The sequence below is a fragment of the Poecile atricapillus genome, chromosome 9, assembly GCF_030490865.1.
Source record: "Poecile atricapillus isolate bPoeAtr1 chromosome 9, bPoeAtr1.hap1, whole genome shotgun sequence".
NCBI lineage: Eukaryota > Metazoa > Chordata > Aves > Passeriformes > Paridae > Poecile > Poecile atricapillus.
In genome coordinates this window covers 876,818-894,685 of record NC_081257.1, presented here as the reverse complement: position 1 = coordinate 894,685, position 17,868 = coordinate 876,818, and the positions used below count along the sequence as shown (strand labels likewise).

General features: G+C 43.2%; 1 protein-coding gene and 1 long non-coding RNA gene across 2 annotated transcripts in view; one reads left to right on the top strand and one right to left on the bottom strand.

Annotated features, from left to right (window-relative positions):
• Positions 1–1,051: 1,051 nt before the first annotated feature.
• Positions 1,052–6,349, bottom strand: LOC131582065 (uncharacterized). Its single transcript, XR_009278264.1, has 3 exons — positions 6,247–6,349; positions 5,622–5,800; positions 1,052–2,014 (listed from the first exon to the last, which is right to left on the bottom strand). It is a non-coding gene; the product is annotated as an uncharacterized LOC131582065 (long non-coding RNA).
• NUP210 (nucleoporin 210) overlaps positions 6,203–17,868 on the top strand; it is a 50,965-nt gene continuing 39,299 nt past the window's right edge. Inside the window, exons 1-6 of the mRNA XM_058844858.1 lie at positions 6,203–6,432; positions 13,625–13,761; positions 14,533–14,664; positions 15,526–15,622; positions 17,104–17,254; positions 17,578–17,710. Of these exons, the coding sequence (XP_058700841.1) occupies positions 6,281–6,432; positions 13,625–13,761; positions 14,533–14,664; positions 15,526–15,622; positions 17,104–17,254; positions 17,578–17,710 (802 nt within the window). The 5' untranslated portion in view covers positions 6,203–6,280. The remainder of the gene's footprint in view (positions 6,433–13,624; positions 13,762–14,532; positions 14,665–15,525; positions 15,623–17,103; positions 17,255–17,577; positions 17,711–17,868) is intronic.

Below are 17,868 nucleotides of genomic sequence, written 5' to 3'. Positions count from 1 at the left end.
TCAAGAGAGTGTTAATGTTTAAAACAGACTCAGAATTATTGTACTTGACTGCCTACTTAAAATTTGTGAGGTGTACATAGCATAATTTGCAACCAAGTAACCTTGAAAAGACCAAATTCACTTTTGTTAGTACTGTTAACTAAGTCATTAAACATATTCACATTCCTGCTCATAAATTGTATTCGTTATTTTCAAGATTTAAGACTTCTGTGTTCTGCTAAATTTCCCTGATGTATTTAAAGCAGAAAGAAAGCTTGGGATTTTTGTTTGTTACTTGTCTCATCTTGTGAATTCTCCTCACTCCTACATTCATTGAGTTGTTGGGTGAATAGCTCATTAATGTGATTTCTATCTGTGTACAAAAGCACAGGGCAGAAGCACTGTTATGTAACAGCTTGAAAAGACACCTATAAATAACCTCCTTTAATAACCATAAATTTACATTAGAAAGGTAGATAAACTCTGAAGTGAAAACCGTTTATTTTTATCTGATGCTTCTGTTTCATAATCTCAATGTTATCAGACTCATCTTGCATAAATTAGTATGGTCTTGGGGTTTTACACCATCTGGGAAAGTCTTGCATATCGAATGGATTTATCCAATAGGAACAGGGATCTAAAGAGCTACATTTCTCTGTGTGGACTCAATTGTAGCTTACACATTGGAAAACTGGCAGCATCCCTGGCAGATGAGGCTGTGCAAAAAACGGCAGCCTTGGCTCTGTTCTAAATTAAAGTAAAATTAGACAACTAGGTCTATTAAATTAACAGCAGTTTAATTAAAAATGAATACAATTTAGTGAATTGAATAGCAATTTGGTATAAAGGAATACAATTTAGTAAAAGAATACAATTTAGTAAAAAAAAAAATAAAAATTATGTATTTTATGTAATTTGCGAGTATTAAGTATGATTAAAACATAAGCAAACATACCGACCTGGGTACAGGGAGGGCTTTTCACCCTGCCTTATGTACAAAACAAAACAAAACAATTCAAACTAAACCTATATACCATATGCTTTTACATATTCATTACTGTTTCCTGTAAGTTTCTTCCTACTTTCAATTCTTAAATTCTACATCACTATATTTCATGGCGCATGCTTCACTTGTTGCTAGAGGGTCTTCAGTCTTCCTTTCGTAGTCTTTTGGATGAAGGCTTACACTCAACCTCGTTGTCCTCTGAACCTACCAGGTTGTGTGTACTAAGCGTTGTCTTATGTAAATAAGTATTGTGTTCCACTAATTAGTCTTACATTTTGTAATTTCAGGCCTTATGCTTAAAGTCATTCCAACTTTGTCCATCTCAAGGTCGATTTTGTCTTGAGACATTACTTATCTTAAAACTACATCATGTATTTTTAACATGTAATATCTGTAAAGGAGTCCATCTGTCTTGTAACACCAGTTCCCTTTACTGCTTTACAATAATAACTTTCCAAATAATTACAGTTTAGTTAGCACAAATCATCTCCATTTATCACAGCTCTTATTTTACCCATTTTCTAAACACAAGTTCTCTTGTCTCAGTAACCTGAAGGAACTCAACCTCCATCAATTTTAAATATTCCTTCCATGACACCAAGCCTGCCTTAATTTTGGACATTTTCTGAATATATGCCTTCCTTTGGCCTAACACTTTGGACGGAAAATCCTGGCAGGATAACCAGAATGCTCAGTTTTATAGTTGCTGTCAGTCCTTCATTACCCCTGTAGAAAGCAGTAGTAAGGCTGAGAGGATGTTCTCATAAAACCTTCCGTAGGTGTATGAAGATACAAAAGTCTAATACAGTAAATTGAATGTTATTACTGGTGGACAAAGTGATAAATAACTGAAAAAGGACTGTTTCTGTACTCTGTAGGACTCCAATACCCATTGTGAGGTAATGCAGTGTAATGCCTCCTCTTACAGCTCAGTTTCTGTAGGCAAAAGAGGCAGCTGAGCAGAGACGCGAAGCCGAAGCAGAATCTCTCCGCAGGATCGATGCCAGGCCGCATGGGGCTTGGGGCAACCTGGAATAGTGGGAGGTGTCCTTGGCCATGTTGAGGGGTGGGATGGGATGGGCTTGAAGGTCCCTCCCAACCCATCCCAAACCATTCCAGGATTCTCTGAGTCTTTTGCTGGCACAAAGGGACACCAGCTGCAGTGCTGTTCCTGTACTGTTGGTTTTCAGGTACCTTTTAATATATTGGATACTTCACGTACTTCTTTGACTGAAGCTCCTTTTGTGGAGGTACTTTGCAAAGCTCTGCAGCTATGGGGGTGGAACCAGGAAGCAAATTAAGCAGAAAAAAGCCCATCAATGAAAGCCATTGAACTGGTCAGTAGGGAAATACATGTACTTTGAGCTCAGTGATGGGTAAGACAGACGAGGGGAGCAGCACCCTAACAGGGAGGAAGGAAGCTGACCATCTGTCACAGTGATTTTTGAAGGATACTGTTCTGCTCTGCAGCATAAACACAGACAGCATCAGTCAAAAAACGAGGTCCATTATTGTTATTCTGCTCTAAAGTTAAGATTCCCAGACCACCTTCTTTGTCAAGTCTATTGACCTGCCCTTTTCATCTCCTGAGCATGGTATAGGCAACTCCCCATTCTCTTCCCAACCAGAGCTGCATCCCTACAGGAACAGGCATTTCATTAAATGCATTACTAGTGCTTGTTAGTCATTCTTCAGCCTTTAAATCAAATATTATTTTATTTGAAAGGTTTGGGAGCGTGATAATAAAGAATGTTTCATCAATCTACTGGGTGAGCCCTGATTCTTTCAGCTTAATGGAACTGCTCTTACAGGTAAATTGTACATTATGAGCAGCATTCAGCTGCTGAAGCTTCACAGAGCTGGCCCTACACTGTTAACACACAACTACAGATACCTGCATGGGTTAGGATTGGAGCTGGTTTGAGTCAGCCTCACCCAGTACACTTTAAAATAACCGTCCACACCTCATTGCCTTAGCATTTTGCTGAAGTTTCACCTTCTAAGTTACATTTATTCAGAGTTGGTTTTGTTGTTTGGTTTTGAGTTCTCTTGGGGGAGGGAGGAGGAGGACTTTTTTTGCTTTGAAGATGAGTGTTGAAAATATTTTAAATTACTCAGACATTTAAAAATATGAAATGCCTGAAAATTAAGCCAGGTGTTTCTTGTCCAGATGGTCCTTCATCACTGTGCCATTTTCAAATGCTTCCTTTTCTTGAACAAGGATTTAAAAGTATTTCACACCAGTAGATTACCTCATAATATATTAATACACCTTTTTTCTAGCTTTATGAAAAATATATTTCCCTATTTAAAATTGATAGATTTTAAAGATTTGATCCAAGTATGTGTCTCTTTGGTTCTTTGGCCTTCACTTCCTTGGTTCAGACCAAGTAAGTTTGTAAAATATTTCAGTAATTCTCCCCCTGTTATTTTCATATTCCAGTAGAAGCATTATCAGCACCTGGTGTTTTGTTATTTATTGCATGTATTTTGATTGCCTCTAAAATCTCTTGAAATTCTTCCACAAAAGGCTCAGCTTCTTAGGGAACAACCATTTATTGTTTGCCTATCTCCTTCCTTAAGCAGCTCATTAAAGCAGTCCCTCTATTGCTCTATAATCGCATTCTATTTGAGGCCAAGACATTTCCATTTGTGTTCTTTATCAGACTTACTAGGGTGTACATAGACATGTCTGTAAAATTCCCTCAGATTCCTGGTGTGTGTGTCCTGTTCCAATTCTCCAGCATACAGGTAACCTGGAGGGGAGGTGTTTGCACCATCTGTCCTGTGAGGAGGGATGTGCTGATGCCTAGGGATCTCAAAGCAGCATGGAAAGGGAAAGCGGAGCAGGACAGCAACACTGCTAAGTCAGCCCCCAGATGTTTTACTGAATCATACCCCTCATGTCAGGGACTCCTCACTGCACTGGCTGCCTCCCAGCTCACCCTCCTCTAAAAAAAAAAAAAAAGTGCTAACACAGTGGTGCAATGCATGACTTCCAATTCAAGTGAGCACAAAATTCACTTTGTCATTTTACCATATAATGGAAACTGCAGATTTGCTCATCAGTGTCTCCTGCCTTACTCTGCTTTTAAAATTACTCAGTTCTGAAAAGAATTCTTAAAATTACTCTATGTTCTGGAAGAAGTTGGATGTTTATTTGTCGTACTTTATTGTATGTTTCATCAATAAGCTTTAATGTCCTAACTGCACCTTGCTGGTTCTTATGAAAATAACCTAAGTCTAAGAAAGAAGTATTTGTTACTGGAAAATCATTGTTCTCATATTGAATACTTATCACCACCACTGCTGATGAGAGAAAGGAAATAAGTTCTCAGATTGCACACCCTGCTTTCAAAGCTAGGAAGTACTGGGATACAGACATTTTCTCACCTCATTCACAACACAGGATGCAAGATACTCACTATCTACCTCTTATTTATTTAGTTGTAATTGTACTAACTATGAACACATTGTACTGTTTAGTCATGAGTGATTTTATCATATTCCTCCCTAATATCCCAGTCTTTACTGAACTTACCTTCCTAACATACCTGCGAAGAAAGGTTTCAATTTCATTGAGAGAAAAAGTAAAGAAAATAAACTGCCCTCATTATTTTAGTGAGCAATTCAAGGTGCAAGGGCTTGATTTGCCAGCATCATCTCTCTAGGCCCAGCTTCTACTGACTTAATTGCAGCTTCAAAGTTCAGCTCTTTTCTAAGTCAGACCACACAATTTCATGATGTGCAATCAGAAAATAAGTAATACACACACACAAGCTGCAGAGAGAAGTGAACTGTCCAGCAGCACACATTCCTCTGGAACAGAAAGTGGAACAGCACTGCTGAGGTACTGACAAATAAAACACTAGCTGAATAAATAGTGTAAAAAGTGCTCCTATGTAAAGGAAACATCCTGTAGATGTTTATTTGGTTAGAATAAATGAGAACTGGATAAATTCTCTAGTACCACCTAAATTAGATCTGGGTAAACTCTTAGGTGGTGTCCCTGGACAGTAGCTGATCTCTGAGCAGGATTTAACAATCTTTACTCCAAGATGCTTGTGCCCTTCCTGGAATCCATTCTCCTGATGCATACATGTAGCATCCCTCTGTCATAGGTAAGGACAGGCAGATCCTCTACACATGGAGCATGTCTCATACAAGGAAAAGCTGGGACAACTGGGATTCTTCAGCCTGGAGAAGCTTTGGAGTAGCCTAATTGTAGCCTTCCAGTAACTTAAGGAGCTGAGAAAAAAGATGGGGAGAGGCTATTTACAAGGGCCTGGGTGACAGGAAAAGGGAGCATGGCTTCAAGCTGAGAGAAGTGCGAGATTAGATATTAAGAAGAAATTCTTCCCTGTGAGGGTGATGAGGCCCTGGCACAGAGTCCAGAGAAGCTGTGGCTGCCCCTGGATCCCTGGAAGTGTCAAAGATCATGTTGGACGGGGCCTGGAGCCACCTGGGACAGTGGAAGATGTCCCTGCCCATGGCAGGGGTGGCACTGGATGATTTAAAGTCCTTCCAACCCAGACCATTCTGAGATGCTATGATAATGAATGAACTGTAGCTTAGCTTATCTGTTAGCACCAGTGTGCCTGGGGAACATTAAGGGGACCAGGAAAGTCAATTGCACCTGGCTTGTTCCAGCACTGGTGCGGTAGGAGAACCAGGGCAGCGACTGTCTCCGAGTGCTCTGCTCGGAAGCCATCCTTCCGAGTCCTGTGTTCACTTTTGGTACCGGCACGGCAAGACAGACATTGAGGTGCTGCAGCCTGTCCGGGGAAGGGTCTGGAGCACGACTCCTATGAGATGCTTGGGGTTACAGGCCGGAGAAAAGGTTTCTCAAACAACCAGCGCCTCACTGTTGGCGCCGTTGGAATTCCCCCGAGGGAGGGCGGTGCAGCCCCGGGGGGCGGAGGGCGCGGAGAGGCCCAGCCCTCGAGCCGCCCTGCCCCCGAGCCGCCCTGCCCCCGAGCCGCCCTGCCCCCGAGCCGCCCTGCCCCCGAGCCGCCCTGCCCCGAACCGCCCTGCCCCCTGGGCTGCTCGGCCCCGAACCGCCCTGCCCCGAACCGCCCTGCCCCGAGCCGCCCTGCCCCCTGGGCTGCTCGGCCCCGAACCGCCCTGCCCCGAGCCGCCCTGCCCCGAGCCGCCCTGCCCCCTGGGCTGCTCGGCCCCGAGCCGCCCTGCCCCGAGCCGCCCTGCCCCGAGCCGCCCTGCCCCCTGGGCTGCTCGGCCCCGGCGCGCGCCTGCCGTCTCACTCTTGCTCTGCGCGCGGTTACGGCCGGGCGCAGCATGGCTGTCCCCGCAGCCGTGGCGCTGCCTCTCCTATTCCTCTTTCACCTGACAGCCTCCTCCAAGCTCAACACCCCCAAGGTGCTGCTCCCTTTCACCCGCGGTACCCGCGTCAACTTCACGCTAGAGGCCAGCGAGGGTTGCTACCGATGGTGAGTGCAGGTGCCGCCGCCCTTCGTGCGTTTTTTTCCCCTCGCCGGCACCTGCGGCGGCTCCTCGGGCCGCGGCCGGGCCTAACGGCTCCCGAGGCAGCCGGGCCCTCTCGCCGCTTTCACCTCTCTGCGGGTGGGTCTGGGCGGCCCAGCAGTGCGGGAGCAGACATGAAGATAATCCCTAAAGGGAAGGATTGTTTATTTTGTGTAGTGGGGGTTAAACCCGCTGAAGAGGGGCAACGTCTTTCTGCAGGCCGGGCCCTGAGCAGAAGGTCCCTGCTTGTAAAGGGAGCTTCCCGCCGTGGCTCCGTGCCCGCCATGTGCCTCACATCCCGTGTGCCCCCACACGCCCCACACATGTGCACCTGCTTCTTGTATTCCACACCCCCCCACCTGCTTCTCTGTGTACGCCACACATACACACTCCACCTGCTTCTCCACCTACCGTGCCCGTTCTGCCTCCACATGTCCCCCCCTGCTGCCCAGCACAGCCGCGGTGACACCCCACGCACACATCGCCACAGTTCCGCGTGTGCGGGGCCAGCGCCCAGAACTCGTGCTGCTGCTGGGGAAATGCCCCTTCTCTCGCTGTAGCCAGTAATGAGGGTCCTGACAGCTTTGAGCTCAGGGTATGGACATAAAGGAGTCGTAGCTAAGTCGGGACCCACTCGCTGCTGTAAGTGTAGGTAACAGCACCATTAATGCTTCACGTAGGGACAGTGAAGTCGAGTTTTAAAAGTGAAAGCTTTCCCGGTTTTCTCAGTGTTGAGCACGTGGGATGTACTCCAGGAACTTCTGGCTGAGAGCCCCCTTCCTGCCTCGCACGGGGGGGGGGAGGACGGGGTAGTGTTGAGCACAGGGGCTGAAGGCAAATCCCACAGCATATGCAATTTTAGAAAGTTCACAGTAGTTTTCATGTTAAACAAATATTGCCAACTCCTTGTCATTTCTGTCATGCTCCAGAATGGTAACTTAATCAGTAACGAGCAGGAGGTACCCACCTGAAAAAGAAGCGGCAGTTGAGGTATGTTTAGGGTGATACTTCTGTATGTGCCAGATGGATGCATGTAGCAGTTTTCAGTTGGTTTTCGTCTGGCAGTTACTGAAATAAGTCTTAAAAGGCTGTATTTTCATTCTGTCACTTTCTTTGCTTGGTTGCTGTACATTTTTCATTTCTGGGCTGGGTACAAACCTTTGGTCTGTGACAGTTTACATATTTGAGGGTGCTTACATAGAAGAGCAGTAATTAGTTTTATCCAGAAGTCAACTAAGAGAAAGCTTCCAAATGAGCTGCATGTGGTCATGTGATTTAATTTTAATGGACCGCTTTAGTGAAAATCTCACAACTGTGGGTTTTTTTTCTCTTTCTTTAATTTTTTATGGCTACGGAGCCTTTAAAAGGATTTGGTTTGTGAGGTAAAGTACATTGCGTAAAGCTAAACCCGAAAACTCATTAAAGCACTAGTAAAATCTGGAAGTGTAGACTCTTTCCTGTTTGCCAGGGAGCTGTTAGGTGATGCTGGGCTGGCTCCAGCCATTCCTGCACATGCCAGGTGCTATCCAGCTGTCAGAAGCTTGGAGATCTTTGCTAATCTCACTGAAGTCTACAAATTTAAAGAGGTAAGATTGTTCTCCAGAGAAATGCCAGGCTTGATCCATGTTCTTATTAGAGAATAGAGGTGATTTTTGTGCATTTCAGAGCATGTTCTCTTGGTGCTGTTTGCCGGTATACGACTCATATCCCTCATGCAGGCAGGCCTCAACATCCTTTTCCGTCCTCTCCCTCTGCCCTTCAGAGACGAATTTTGGTTGAGAATTAAAGAAACTACGCCTGATTCACCTTCAGTGTGCTGTCATTTTCTGTGGCAGGATTGTAAATGGGCATTTATTCACTTCTGCTTTGCTAGGCGTGGCAGGATGTGGGTTGTAAAACTCAACGTGTGCTCAGCAGACCCTCCGGAGGAAGCAGGAGCTGTGTGTGTGTGACTGAGCAGAGGTAGCAATTGCATCTGGGGCTCTCTCCCTCTGCATCCTTGTCCCCACAGCCTGGCACTGGGCAGGGGGGTTAGAAAGAAATGTCTCTGGAGGAGCAGCACCGCAGCCACTTGCTGACAGTTTTCCTGTGCTTCCTGTCTGAAGGAGCTGTTACTGGAGAGGGGCTGTTGAACTGAACAAGTTAGGAAGTACCAAATGCAATGGCTTGAGAAGGAGTGATTCTTCCTCACATTTGAGAAATGAGGGATGTGTTTGTGTTCATGAAAGCAGGGCTTTGAATGGAAATGGTCAGATTCAGGCCCTCTGTGTCTGGTGAGCGGACTGGGGATTTGTAATAGGGGAGATTGTGGGGTTAGAGGTGGCCTATGTGAGCTGTTCTGGTTGTACAGCAGCATCTGTGATAGCAAATGACACCTTTTGAAGGCCTACGTTACTCATCTCAAACATCCAGAATTTAGATGAGTGTCCCATTTCCTGAAAGATCAGTCTATAGCATGTTGTGACCTTATTTTTTCCCAGTTTCCCTTTCAGCCTCAAGTTTACCTCTGAAAGTAGGATATTTTCAGATCGTAGTGGTGTCTGAGAAGTCCACTGATTCAGAGGGAAAAGGTCAAGTTCTATCATTATCCCAGATCCCATCAGCAGATTGGGAGCAAGTGGTAAAGCTGGTAAAGCATGGCTCTGAAGTATTATCTGATTTTCAAGATGCTCATGCCTTCTGGAGTTTGGGTTGCCTTTATGTTAAAATAATTTTTTGGGAAAAGCCTTGTTGTCAAAGCACACACTGTTTCCATCTGTAAATATTGTATGTGGTACTATCTTCAGGCATAAAACAAAGCCCGTGCAGATACATTTAGCATTTATATTGCGTCTGTATTTGTCTTTTTATTACCTTAATCTAGAAATTACACCTGAAAGAATGAAAGCATTCAGAAGCAGATTTTTCTCCTTGAAACCTGCTATACTGATATTTTCAGGGGGAGGAGGGGAACACACGCAAAAAATCCACTTCCCCCCAAGGTACACACCATGGCTGGATATTTGTAGCAGAAATTATCTGCAGTGTACAAATATGTTTACATATTTCATTATTTCACAGAGTGTAGAATTGAGATACATATGAGAGCTGGTGGAAATGAAGAGGAGTTTATTGTCACTTTAATGGAAAGTTTGTGTGTGCTACTGATGCCCTCACTGAGGAGGTTGTATTAAGGTAATTGCCATGGGAGAGGAGCTGGTGACAGAGTGGTGTTGGAGCTGTGGGATGCCCAGGTACTTCCAGAGAGCCCAAACTCATTTCACCCTGCACCCAAACAGCACTTCACAGTAGTTGGCTGGCAAACCTCATGTTCTATCTCCTTACCTTGTCATGTTTTTGCTGTAAATTGATCTTACTTCTCCGCAGGATATATGTGGTGGCTTGTGTTGCTTTTAAAAATTTGTGTCAGTAGTGTTGGTAATCTAGGAGTTATGCCGTTTCCTGGATCGCCTGTTTTACCACAGGTCTAAAAAAAGCCTGTCTGACTCTCACTGAAAAATGTTTTGTGTGAGATACTGTTAATTTCCATATTATGAAGTGACATCTTAAATAATGTTAGTTATTCCCCTCTGTGCTTCTCACCTGCTCTGCATTTCCCTATTGTAAGGCACTGCAGTCAAGAGCAGGATGTTCTCCCTCTCCCTCACTCTCCTGGCTTTCCCTACCGGGCTGCAAGTTCTTGGAAGTGCCAGCACAAGCTCAGAGTTGGTTTGAGGTGTCCTTGTTGGTAAAGTGAGAGGGGCTGTGCAGCTGTGGCTCAGGTGTGTGTGTGTTACCTGAGAGTGTTGGCTCAGAACCAGAGCAAGGGGTTCAAGTCTGTAGCAGAGGTGTTCTGACAGAGCCCAGGAGGCACAAGAAATAATGTTTATCTTAGCTGATGTGATCAGTACAAGCTTACTGTTGAAAAAAGCTTTTCCTCAGTCTGAGCACCACCTGCCTGCTAAGGCAGACAGGAAGATTAAGGACTTGATTTTTGGAAACTTTTCATTGCTGAACACCCATGGAATAAATGTTTTAAGGCTTTTGCTTACTTTTTAGTCCCAAGAGTGACTATCTAATATTGCAGGTGTATTGGTCAGTCCAATCTTCCCAAACTCTTGGAAACTTTTAGTGCCCAGTTTCCCTCTGACTACATATTTGCCCAAATGCCCGATAAAATTCTAAAAGATGGGATCAACTGACAGTCGTGGTGCAGCTCCACAGAGGTGAATTTTTGCTGACTCAGTCAGCTGAGTTTAGTTTGAAGAGCTGGCAGAACAGTATAAAACACTGGAGCAGTAAGAATCAAAAGAGAATTGCCAGGGGGAGAAACATAAATAGGTGCCTGGTCTTTGAACCAACTGATAAATAAATGAAGCGTAATCTAGTAAGGTATTGACATGTCGTGTTACAAAACAGGTGATAAAGAACACAGGCCTGGGTTTTGATAGATATGTGGATAAAATCTTGGCAGATAGCTCTGTGTCTGGGGCCATGGAGGGGGATAGAAATCATAAATTAAAAAAATTGACAAGAGGACTGCCAGCCTCTTTGCCAGTGCCATTCATTTCTCAGCAAGTAGGATTTTACTCTGAGGGAAATGTGAATTGAGGTCTTTTGTGAGCTATTTTTTTTTCCTTCCCTCCTCACTCTTCTTTCAAGTGCTTCCTCCCTGCCTTGCTGTTTCGTACAGGCACTGGCATGGCATCCAGAGCTAGTGCCAGAAGTGCTTCTCAGGATCTAATTTTGCCCTCTGACAAGCCCAGCTCTCAGTGTCACACACTGACACGCTGCTGAAGAGCTGCTGTAGTTGGCAGAGGATATAAACTGCAGTTTGTCACTTAAAGCTGAAGTTTCTTTTTCTTGCCCATCTAGGACCCAATAGTGATCCCAGAGTAGTGCCTCTGTAATCCCCAGCCTGGTTGATTAACGCCTTTGCCTCTCTCTGCTTGGCCCTGCATCCAGGTAGCTGTAAACAGAATATGCTTTTGATATTGCTGAATGATATCAAATACTTAGTGTCTTCTGCTGGAAAAAACACTACTCATGCATATTCTTTTTAAATATAAATCCATAGGAAAACAAGCCTCAGAAAGGCCCATTTAAGTAAAATTAGTATTAAAAAAAAAACATTCAGCTGATACTCTACCTCTTAAACTACTGCTAGAAGCCTAATAGTGTCTAATCTCAGTTTCTTAGTGCAGTGACTGGCTTTTAACTGTAAAAGCTTGTAAGTTCCTTTAGAATTGTGGAGTGTATGTAAGTTTAGAGTGGAGATTTAATTTTTATTGATCTTTGTTCCTCCCTTTTTCTAGTCTGAAAAGTATCCTGTAATTAGATTCAGTTTTACAGCACTGCTATTAGTACAAACCACAGTGGTTTTGTATTACAGTTCATAGCCAGATATTAAAAGAACAAATACAAACCACAGTGAAACCCCTGTTGTGTTGTAAACACAATCAGTTACAGACTGCAAGAATGCAAAACCCTCAAATTAATAAAAAAAAAATCTAATGGCAGAGAATATTAAGCAGTGTAAAGAGCTAAATAAAAGTCAATTTCCCACATATAATACTTATTTAAAAATACCATACAGACTAAGTCAAGTGCACGTGCTCAGCTTCAAAAGCCAACCAGCCAAGTACAGGAAAAGCATTACTTGTTGTGAATGCTAATGTTGTTTAAAGAAACTTGCTAAATGTTGGAAAACTGTTTCATAGTTGCCTGAGAACAACAGGAAAATAAGTAATTACTCACACTTAATTTCTAAAAATTCTTTTTATTTTTTAGACTGAAGCTAAGTGTGCTACTAATGCAGAAAATCATATTATTTTAGGAGCAGTGTAAACCCTACTATGAAAAATATGCACATATTTGTGTACATTGTTTAGGTATATAGAATAGGTACCGACAAACAATTTTCAGGTTTAAGCTTCTAATTGGTGTTTAAATTGCCCATTGCATACTGCTGTGGGCTGTTTTCTCCTTGATCAGATAAAATACTTTGAAATTCTGGGTCAGCAGTTGGTACTGTTGTTTCAAAATCCTCTAAAACTATTCCTTATGTAAGCTCCCTCCCTACTGCTTGGAGCTTAAGGTTTGAAACAGGATTTGCAGTTTTATTGCAGTGGCTACAAGCAGAGGTCTGTGCTTGCCTGGGCTGCAGCTGTTAATTCTCAGATAATTGAATGTGGTGTGATGATTTTTTCAATAGGTACAATTTTAGTTAAGGAGAAATTTATTTTCTCGCTGCTGTGGATTTGTTTGTTGTGCCAGTAAGAGAAGGAGGTAAAACCCGTGTCTGGGGATGCAGGCATATATGACATTGCTGTTTGTTTGGAACTCCTATCCCGCTCCTTGCTGTGTTAGGGAATTTTCCCCACACATCCCAGGTAGCCTGTTTGTACATCTTCCACAAGAAAAAATGTCCAAACCCATCTAGCTTCCCCATCTTTACCAGGAGGGATCCAGTTCCCAGTTTAGATTGCATTTTGTGTAGCGCTTTCATCAGAGCTGCTCTCATCATCCGGAGAAGCAATTCTTGAGCAGCTTTGTCACCCATCAGTGCTTGCTTTCATTGTTTTAATCCTTCAAAGGGCCCTTGTGAGCAGATCCCGGGCACACAGCGGGGGCTGTTTTGGGGCTGGGTGCCGGCACTGTCTCTCTCTTCCTGCCCGGCTCTGACCTGTGATTGTGGCCAGGGAGGAACAGCCGGGGCACAGGGCTGGTGGTCCGAAGTGATTAGCATGGGCTTTGGCTGCTGGAACATTTCACTGGCTCTGCAGTTAGCCCTCAGATGTGTACTGCTGCTGTCTCAGATTTACTTTCAAGAGGCTTGGGTATTAATAACTCTTCAACTTTTGTTGTTATTTTATCTTGATGTTTTTGGCACACTGGAAAGGAGAGCTGGGCTCTGCTCTGTAATGCCCTGGCCTGCTCCTTGGATTGAGGGGAAGGTTGTTTCATTCTGTGGTGGAGAGAATGCTGAGCTTGCCTGCCCTGCCTCTGGCCTGGGCTTTTCCCATCCTCAGCCCACGTTTGCCTTGTCTGGGGTCCTGAAGGAGCTGCTGCCGTCCAGCTCTTCCCAAAGTCAGCTGCTGACCATGCATCATGTCACAGGTGAATTGCTTTTGTGGCTTTGAAGGCAGAGCTGAGTGCTGACAGCACCCCACCCCACAGGTCGTCCTCGCGGCCAGAGGTGGCGAGCATCGAGCCACTGGGGCAGGACGGCTTGCGCTGCTCGCAGAGAGCCTTGGTCCAGGCGCGCTCCTCGCAGCCCACGCGTCTCACCGCCATCATCTCTGCCGAGGATACACGTGAGTCTGAGCAAAGCACTGCTTCTCCTGGGCATCCTGCCGTCCTCCGGCAGCAAAGCAGAGATTTAGAGGTGCACAGACAAATTTCAGTTCCTATGCACAGTCATTTTAGACTTTCTATGGGCATGGGTTTTAACTTCTGTTTGCCTCAGATAAGTGTTAATGATTTTAATGATACACTCAGGAAAAATGTAATTCTTAACACCCACCCCCCAAAATCCACAAATAGACGGGGTCACTGAAATATAAAAAGGTATTTAATAAAAATGACTAACACAAATTCAGATACTTCACATTTGAAAAAGCTGGTAGTTGCTTTAGTGTTTGCCATGCAATATTCCTGTTTAGTTTTTATAGTGACAGAGAGGCAAAACCAGATGGCCAATTAAATGCCTTGCAGTCACTAACTGAAGGAGTTCATGGGCGTTTAATGTCTATGGGTAAAAGTCATTAATTTCTCTGGGACATGAGAGCACTGTAGCAATTCTGCATAAGCACTCCCAGACAACACCCGTACCTGTCAGTGCAGATGGAAATCAGTTTCTGCAGATTTGTTCTGCAGTTCAGTGAGCGAGTTCAGCTGCTTTACTTGCTGTCTGAGCCACCATTTGACCACGAGTTTCTTCATCAAGTCACGACCAAGTTTCAGTTCCTTCAGTGTCGGTGTCTTGTGCCACTGGCTAATTTTGAGGTGCATCTTGACTTGTTATTGTTCTTGATGAGCACATGCAGTATTGTGATTTCTTGTGCTCTTCCTGATGTCTCTTCAAGTGACTGGACAAGTGCTTCGCTGTGATGCCATTGTTGATTTAATTCACGACATTCAAGTAGTGTCCACAACGAGAGAGCTCTACCTTGAAGATGCACCACTGGAGCTCAAAATTCATGCTTTGGATTCAGAAGGTAAGAGATCTTGTAGGAGATTAAATATATATTGAAAGTTTTAACTGTCTGATACATGCACTGACTTTATTTGTCACACAGTTGATTGTTTGAAGCCAAGTGGAGAATTTTAAGGAGATTCTCCTGGATAATACATTGTGAACATTGCGAAGTTGTCTGTTCTTTCTTTTTTTTTTCTTTTGAGCTGAGGTAGTCTAAAGAATTTTGCAAAAGGACATTTTTGTGATTAGTCAGATATCCAACAAGAAGTTCAGAGGTGATGTTTGAGACCAACTACCCATTGCTCAATCTGTTAATTACTACAAACGCTCACTTTTGGGAGGCACCATTTAGGCTCGTAAGAGTCAGTGCATTTGAACTGAATGCATTATTATTTAATAGGAGCAGAAAACTTCTGCTTTTTTGTAGTCTGTAGCGTCAGAAAAAGAGCCATGATCTGATAAGAATTCCATGCTTTTGATAATCAAGTTTTGTTCATGCATAACACACCAAGACAGGGGCTTTTAGGACAACTACTGAAAGGAAATAATGTGTCAAGCAGCTATAAAACTTTGAATTAATTGTTTGGGGCTCTTACTGAGCCCATCCCGCTTGTGTTTCTAAACCATGATTGCCAGCTGTGTTTGTAAGCCATGAAAATGAAGTATGGTGATATGTTAATAATGAAAAATAAATTTGTTTTTATTCTATGTGTTGTACTGGATTCATGGTTTGGTGTTTGTGCAAACTCAAGGGTGCTTCATGGTTGTTCTTGTAGGGATAAAATAGAGAAATTTCCTGGGGAAATAAGTCATGGTTTATGTTCCAGGAAGACTATGCTTGTTCTCTATTTTTGTTTTAATCTGGTTGTTTGATTTGTAGGAAACACTTTCAGCACTTTGGCAGGGTTGGTGTTTGACTGGACAGTGGTGAAGGACCCAGAGGCCAATGGCTTCTCAGACTCTGACGATGCTCTACGGTAAAGTAATTTCCTTTGGTCTCTAAAAGTCTGTTTCAGTCTGTTGTGTAAAATACTTCCCCACATCTAGGCAGTTTACTGAACTGATACGTAAAACTATGATGTTAAGGGTCAGTTGTTTCACGTTGTGTTTTTTTAAGCATCTATCTACTTGACAGCCTGGGCACTTTGAGCCCTGTTTATTTTAACTGATAGTGAACAGCTCTGTTGCAATAATTAGAAATAAACAGATGCGGTTGGTGATCTTGCTGAAACATCTCATGCAAAAGGAAGATTTTATCAGTAAGATTGTTGTCTCAGGATTTCAGCAGAGTTTTATTTTTTAACTTTTGAGGGAAAAAAGTCCCCTTCCATTTCAGAAAGGAGCTCTCTGAACCTGAAGAGTCTCAGGTGTCAGTGGGCACTTAATTCGGGTGTTGAAATAGGATGATTCCTTGTGGGGAAACCAGTTCTACAGAGCAGGAAGGTTAACAGCCAGCTTCCATCCTCAAACTACTACTCCAAATACACTGCAAGTGGTGTGGGGGGAGCAAACAAGATTTTGCTACTGGGCAAACACAGAATGATTCTGCAGCCTTAGAGAAGCAGCATTAGCTGGGGAAGGCCTATTAAGCCCATCATACACCTGAAGCTGCATGCACGAGTGAGAGCCAGAATGAATGGCTTAGTGGGACTGGATATCCCAAATCTAGTACATGTGGAGCTTTTTCTTTCAGTGAATATGCTGATGTGATTTTAACCAAACGAATACTGATATATGCTCTACTGTTGGCTTAACTATAATAGCATAAAAGTGTTCTACAGGTGGTACAGCTTTGCAAATAAATCATAAATTGTCATGAATATGTTAATATCCATAACTGTTCTCCATATTGCTCTACTGGTTTTACTGTGAAAGTGCACATGAAGCCAGCAGATGATGTGCAGAAGGTGACACCCTGTAAAACATGCTCCTCTTTCCAAAATTTCCTGTCATTTGCTCATTCATGGCAAATTCCTTCCCTCCCTTTTGCTACTTTTCACTGGAGTTTCTAACAGTCACTACTAGTCTTCTGCTTGTAGATGATTTTCATAGTCATTTATTAAATACATCCTGGCTTCCTGAGAGAGGTCAGAGTTACGTTCTGGGTTTGTTGATCTGTTGCTTTTATAAACATAAGCTTTGGGTCTTGCACATGAGTTCTTCTACAACATAGAGAGTTTTTGCAGTCTCACCTACTGAACAAACTGGAGGGGTCATAGTAGATGGCATGTGCAATCTTCTGATAGCTCACGAGCAAGCTTCAGACAAACTTATCTGTCACAGAAATTAGCTGCAGATACCTCAAAGAATGAGTAAAATTTGGATATCTGGTCCCAGGCAAGCATCTTAAATTGGCTTAAAAAATGGAAGTGGCTGGGGATAGATGGTGGTGGTGTTTCTCTGTGGGTTTACAAAGGTTCATTAACAGTTTTCTATTCAATTTTGATTCACCTTTCAGTATACTCAAGTTCTTAGAATCCACTTACATCCCACCTTCCTATATATTGGAAATGGAAAAAGTTGCCAAGCAAGGAGATACCATTCTGGTGTCTGGAGTGAGAACAGGGAGTTCTAAATTAAAGGCAAGACTTCAGGAAAGCATCTATAAGGTAAGAATTCTGAATGTTGGGGGGAAGATGGATTTCTGAATGTCTGAATGAGCATCTGTCTCAAGTTTTTCTGTATGCTCCAAAATTATTTTCATACAGACATGAATTTTTCTTCATTCTTGCACTGTGCACAGGGCAGATCTCTGTACTATTCACTGTCCTTTGCATTGCCCTGTTGTGACAAAATTCAAGATGAAAATAAAGAGTGAATTGCAGCAAGTAATGTTTTTCACTTCTAGATTCTAAGTTCCTGCTGCTTGGTCTGTTTCAAACAAATGAGCTGCTCTTAATGGGGTTACTTGTCTTTCCCCCTCTGTCAACAGGATGTACATCCTGCAGAAGTCAGATTGTTTATTTTGGAAAACATCCTTTTAAATCCAGTATATGACATTTATCTTCTGGTAGGAACATCAGTTCAGTACAGAGTTCAGAAGCTGAGTCAAGGGAAGATCACAGGTTTGTTCTGGTCTCGTTTATTTTTATATTTTAATGCTTTGTGTGAATTTTTAACTTCTGAGAAAATTTTAATTGTTTTTAAACTACTTTGTTAATATTTAATATTGTTTTCCTAAGGCACACAGTGATGCAGCTGTTTAGTTCTTTCAGTCAAAAAA